Raw genomic sequence first — 6,313 nt, forward strand, 5'->3', positions numbered from 1 at the left:
CGACCGACGTGCTTTTGGCGCCATATTGAATTGAATTTCGAAGACTGCTCATGCACAATCCGTTCCAGACTCCCAGGAGAGGGATTTTAAATGACATCGGAACGAGTTTTCGTACCTCGCCCCGGTGCGGTTACCGGGGTGAACTCGCACCGGTATGACTCGCTCCGGTAGAAGATTTTGTACTGGTATCATGTAAACGAATACAGAGCCACAAGAGGAAACTGGAGTGACCTCGTACCGGAATGAAAGTCGCGCCGGTATCATGTAAACACCCCCTAATTGTTGCAGTAAGGAGATTGTCAGCGTTTGCTTGTACAATCAAAATGTTTTGGCTTTGTGGTATAAGCCTTTTAATAAGTGCCGCCCTCGAATAAGCACCGCAAAGGATACACGAAAAATTAAATAAGCGCCGCGGCGCTTATTCGAGTAAATACGGTAGGTATATACCTAACTTGTAACTCCCTGTTTTTAATGTGTTGTTGTTGTTCTTCTTCTTGTTTTAAACCAGTTGTAGATAACCGACGCGCTCCTGATTACGTATTCCATCCACGTAAGTACTGAGCGGAAAGCTATGAGGCAACGAGAACTGAAAGGTGGTGTCAACTTCATTTGTATTATATATACACTTTGACAATCGTTTGATTTACATCAGTCTTTTTACTATGGAGAACTGAAAAATCAACTGCTTCGCCTCGCACCTCAAGAAACAAGAGAAAAACATAACTTCTTGCAACCTGGGTAACGCGTTTTCCATGACACATCCGCATAATTCTTAAAATTCAAATTGGGAGCTATTGAACAGTACTTTCCTGTGGAGTAATTCCCTAATGGGGATGCTGTCTGTCGCACTACAATCCTAATTAAGTTGTCCACACGGCAGACGTTCTTTCGGTTCGTCACGCGTCACGTCACGCACGAGGAGTGCGTGACGCACAAAGAACGTCAAAGAACGCCAAAGAACGTCTGCAAAGGAGGCTTCTGTAGCATGGAGCAACTAGGGGTTTTGTTACTTCCCCTGGGTGGGATGGTTGTCTATCGCGTAGACAATTTGGAGGAAAATATCATGGCTATGAGACTAACCTAGCCTCGAACCAACGACCCTCTGATCTTCCGATTGAACGTCCAATAGACCCTTCTCCAAAATGAAGGCCGAAAATTCAAATAAGTTAAAATTCAAAACGTATAGCAGCACTAGAAAGAGCAGTTTTACTTTAGTAATCCTGCAAAGTTTCAGCATATCAGGTGTAATATCAACTGAAAAAAATGTAAAGTTGAAAAATGAAAAATTTACAGACGTTTGTATGACTGGGGGTATGACGTATACCGCCAGTCATACAAACGTCTGTAAATTTGTCAATTTCCATTTCCTAAGATGATATAACACTAATATGCTGAAACTTCTCGAGGTTACTAAAGTAAAGGTACTTTTTCTAGTGCTGGTATCAGTTTTTCATTCAGTTCAATTTTAACTCATTCAAATCTGTTGCCGCCATTTTGGATAAGGGTCTATTGAAAGTCCGAGACACTATCCCCTACGCCACCGCGCCTGCAGATCAGAGATGTTGGAAAATACTTTATGTTCCCTGGCATAGGATTACCATTTGGATGAAGAAAAAAGGCAAAAAAAAAAAGCATTAAAGAGAACGTACGCAAATAATCGTTTTGAAAGATCTTATTACTTTTGCCGAAGAACGACCCTTGATATTGAGAGATGGTATGGCTGCACGGTTTTTGCCATAACAGGTTTTATTTCATACAATAACAGTATTTATCGGTTCTGTTTACAGGTACGGACTGTACACTGATATTTTTAAAGCGTAACAAAGCAACGTGTTTTAACACGTTGCTCTCATTATTTAAAAATAATGAATGCTGATCCCAGACACCGTTGTTCTTTCAGAAACGGAGAAGTAAGAATGGCCCAACTTTTACAAGAGACTTAACGAATTCTCGGCCAATCAAAATGCAGGTGACCATTGAGCGCATATTTAACTTTTTTTCTAATTATCACTAAGAGAATCCAAAATAAATCTCGTGTATGCGGTTTTAAGGGGCTCTGTCATGGAAATTGTTATCTTAAAATTGTGTTTAATCGATGCTAAAACTGAAACTAAATACTTTTCCTTATCCACGAAAAGCTCCTAAGGCACTATAAGAAAGATCTCAGGTGAATTAACCATAAACAAGTTTAAACAATTTTTTTCGACACATGCACAAAGAGTCAAGTTGCAATCCTCTGGTACACTAGCTTGAAAGTAACTTTCTACAAAAATGGACAATTATTTTTAGTTTTTCATCGATGTAAGTATGACGTTTGGCTTTTTAAATTAAAGTGTTACTAAAAATAGCTGACATGGTTCCTTAAAACGTCTTGGTTTGGGATGAAACGAAAACTCAAGCCAAAGCCACTGAGCAGTTGATGGTGGCGCAGTTTTCATGCGGTCGAATTAAAACGTGATTCGATTCAGTTTCCAGCTGTTTCTGCTGACGAAACTTGAGCGATCCCTGTGGCACAACACGAAATCAACCGAACAAAGACGGAGCTCACAAACAGTAATTAAAACCTCGTTTTATGAAGTGCCAAGAGACTAGGGAAACTGGTTCGTTATATCAAGCTTTCCTTAAATCGAGGTTCAGTTCCATACATCTAAAAGGACGGGCTGGAGAATGGTCATTATACCGAGGATTTCGTTATATTATTACTTCAATATAAGAACACTAATATGAACTTAACAACAGGAAAACAATCAAAGCTGAAATGAATATGAAAACATGTTTGTTTTTGTGTTAGAAGCTTATTAGCGAGTTACTTAATGCGTTTGAAGGGTTCATTATACCACAACAAATAGCACTCAAGAGAGAAAAACAAAGAACTCACTAAGCTACGAAAATGTAATTAGTTGGATCAAAATCAAAGCGGCACTTGCCCAGAGAATTAATTAGTTTAACTCATACAGGTGTTAATTCAGTTCCCTTCGCAAGTGAAGGCTTTTTGGGCTCAACAGCAACAGTGGATTTGAAAAGGATCGTGGCTAGTAACAAATGCCGGTGTAATTCACTAGAGAGCTGTCATGTGAGAACAAACAGTACCAAACAACTGCGGTAAACAAAAGACACGGTAAACCTTCTCAAAATATAATTAATAACTTCAATTTGAAGGCTTTACTCGTCCGATTTTCGAAATTGGCGTAGCAATGGCTGAAGAAACGTTGGAGAGGGAAATCCACTTCCACTATAGTCGAAACTTGAAGAAAGCAATGGTACGGAACACCATCAAAAGTGATAGCTTACAAAAAGATCTGGATTACATGCAAAGGCAGAGAAAAATGCTTGCACATTCGTGGGAAACAAAGAAACGTGACTTTGTACTCCGGCATTCGAGCAATAAACTGCCTGTAATTCGGGTCAACGCAGACGAGAAGAAGCAAGAAGTTTTAGAAAAACAAAATCTCGAGCAACGCCTCTCCAGCAGAACTGGCACCAGGCACAACAAAAAGGACAAAAGCTTATCCAGAGAAAATAAGTTGGTTCGTCGACAGTCTGGCGATGAAAAACAGGCTTACGTGTATAGTAAGCTTGGTAGCAGTGAACCAACCCTGACATCATGTATACCTCTTACAGTTAAGGATATATCAAGGATCTTATCTACTGATAAGAACTCGCCAACGATTGTGAACGATGTCCAGTGCAACTCGCCAAGTACTCCGAAACATAATTATCGTTCAAATACCTTTTATACATCAATCAAAGAAACCGCTACAAGAAATGAAGTTTCCAGCCCACGTCCCCCACGTCCACCAATCCAATATGTCCAGCGAGTGCATCGCACGCGCTCTTTAGACCCAAGCGAACTAAACAAATCTTCGGGTGAGGATATGTTGATGCCCTCATCGCCCGGTGTTCAGCATCGAAAACGGTCCTCCACCTGGAGAACAAGGCATAGTGAGCCAAACACAGGGTTAAGATCGGAGCAAAGCGACAGCACATCAAGGAACTCACACAATGTAGTCAAGGTATGTACCATCAATCTTTGAATTCATGCTTTCATTTTTATACCGCTTAAAGAGGTGCGATGGTCTATGGAAGGTGCGATGGTCTGGTTTAAACAAGACAGACCCTAGCCATAGGGTCGGTATTGAGGTTTCCTTGGTTTTACGGCGCTTTCTATTTGACAAAACTGGCCATCGATTTGAAGGATAAGTTTTATCCTACTTCGTTGAATTTCTTTAAAATAGCACGGAGCTTTTACATCACCATCGAGCTTGAAAATGACGTATTTGATTTACAGACTGGCCGGCGGTCTTGCCGGCCAGTTCTGGCAAATGAAATGCAGTCTTAGTGTTCACGCGAGAAGTGTGATCAGACAACACTTTCCGTGCAATGTTTCTATCCGTCTAGTTGTTTAATAGAGTGGATAAGTTGTCCCCTTAATGGAAGTCCTTATGTGCAGCCGGATTACCCAAAATAATACATCTGGCAAGGTTTTCATACAGCTCCATACTTAGTTATCATTGCAGAATGAAAAGTGTCTCATAATTATGGTTTATGAAGTCATACAGCAATCATCCACGCGTATTTTACCATCGGATAAAATTATCCGTGCTGTGAACATGGTGTACAATGGCCAGGTGTACGAGCCCTCGAGTTTATGAACTAGCGGTCACCAATGTGGAATGGCGAAGACTGAAAACGTGTTACGTAGATTAGTCCTGCGGGAGAGTAGTGACACTCCTGCGACCTCTTACATTGTTACATTGTTTTTAACTTAAAAGAGTTCACCGACGGAATGATTGAATCAGAGGTTCGCAGAAACTGCAAAACCAAATTGTTTGTTTTGCACCAAATTTGAAACTATTAATAGTAGTCCATAGCTTTCTGTGTAGGTTAGCTCATGAAGAAACACGAACTGAATGAAAAAAGCATGCTCCCTTGCAAAAGAAAATGGTTATATGTTCTTGAAAAACACCAGTACTTCTGGTATCCCGCTTTGAAATTGACAATTTTACTCGATTATAGCTACTATATTTTTTAGACTGTCGTGTTTTGCTGGGGGACGTACTGAATAGGATGCTCTATATGACAATATGTTAAGGGAGAGCTTATTTTTTTAATTTCAGGAGTCAAAAAATGACAGCAAATTACAAAGACAGATGACTTCCCCACTCTCAAGAGGACCACACAATCCAGCTAGTTTCTGCCAACCAAGCAAAGTTTCCATAAGGAACATTTACTTTCCTCAGATTTAACTCATGAGTGGATACATTTTGCCCGTCGTTTCGTGGAGCTGGAGTGACCGTTTGGCCTTCAAACCTCAATCTGATATTGCTCAATTATATAAGGGAACTGGTCATAACAAGTTTGTTCGAAGAGGACCCTCCTTGTCGAGGGTAGGGGGGTTATCGAAGACACCACCTTCCACATGAACATTACAGACAAAATTTTGTTGGCTGGAAAATTTGAGTTGACACAAATATTTAGCTAGCAAGAGTCAGCATTGTTAGATAAACAAGAAAAGTGAGGTTTGAATTTCACTGTCATTTTTTACTGCTGTATAGAGGGGTGGCTTTACAATAAAGACACCATCTTTTGAGGTTGAAGAAGGAGGGAAGGGTGGCGGTTGCAGGTAGAGACAACCATCTACTTTGCGGTTTGGTAGGTCCTGTTCGAGTATAGTAGTTTTGACCATTTCCCTAAATAGGAATTATATTGTTAACATGAATCATTTGTACATAAGACATCAATATAACATATACAACGTATGGATAGTTTAACAGCGCCACATTTCGCACGCATATAGTTGTGAGGTATAGTCATAACCAGGTCAACTTTGATTCTTATATTAATTACCAATGGTAGTGCAAAATGACGAGTGACAAAAACAGAAGAGGTGGGGTCGGGGCCGCGCTCTGTACAAATTTCGGTCATAGGAAGAGCACTTTTTCGAGGGGGCGTTTCCTTTCAAAAGGGACCGCTTACTACAGGATTTGTGGTAATATCTCCTAGAAGGAAAGTAAAAATGGCCAACCAATCAATCAATCAATCAATCAATCATTCAATCGATCGATCACTCGATCGATCGATCAATCAATCAATAAATCAACCAATCAATCAATCAATTAATCAACCAATGAATTGAACAAGCAAGCAATCATGTAAGAGTTAAGTCTTGTATATACAGATAGAGTCTCATAATAACTAAGCCCGGAACACAAGTGCATTAGTTTCTTTGACGTTCCCATATGATCAAACGGAAAGTTTATTTTCCGGCCCAGACGATTGTTTTCCGTGTGTCGTGTATTGCTTACAGTACCTC

General features: G+C 40.2%; 1 protein-coding gene across 1 annotated transcript; it reads left to right on the top strand.

Annotated features, from left to right (window-relative positions):
- Window positions 1-3,028: 3,028 nt before the first annotated feature.
- Window positions 3,029-5,246, top strand: LOC146467801 (uncharacterized). The gene is made up of 2 exons (XM_085125524.1): window positions 3,029-4,013; window positions 5,118-5,246. The coding sequence occupies exons 1-2, from the start codon at window positions 3,195-3,197 to the stop codon at window positions 5,244-5,246; spliced, it is 948 nt and encodes a 315-aa protein (XP_084981650.1). The 5' UTR covers window positions 3,029-3,194.
- The last annotated feature ends 1,067 nt before the right edge of the window (window positions 5,247-6,313 follow it).

This window comes from Pavona decussata, unplaced genomic scaffold (genome assembly GCF_977016875.1).
Source record: "Pavona decussata unplaced genomic scaffold, jaPavDecu1.1 SCAFFOLD_134, whole genome shotgun sequence".
Lineage (NCBI taxonomy): Eukaryota > Metazoa > Cnidaria > Anthozoa > Scleractinia > Agariciidae > Pavona > Pavona decussata.

Bases quoted from the DNA above. Each gene is read 5' to 3' on its own strand.
- LOC146467801 (XM_085125524.1), top strand. From the start codon at position 3,195: ATGGCTGAAGAAACGTTGGAGAGGGAAATCCACTTCCACTATAGTCGA. The intron at 4,014-5,117 runs GTATGTACCATC...TTTTAATTTCAG, and splicing joins ACTCACACAATGTAGTCAAG to GAGTCAAAAAATGACAGCAA.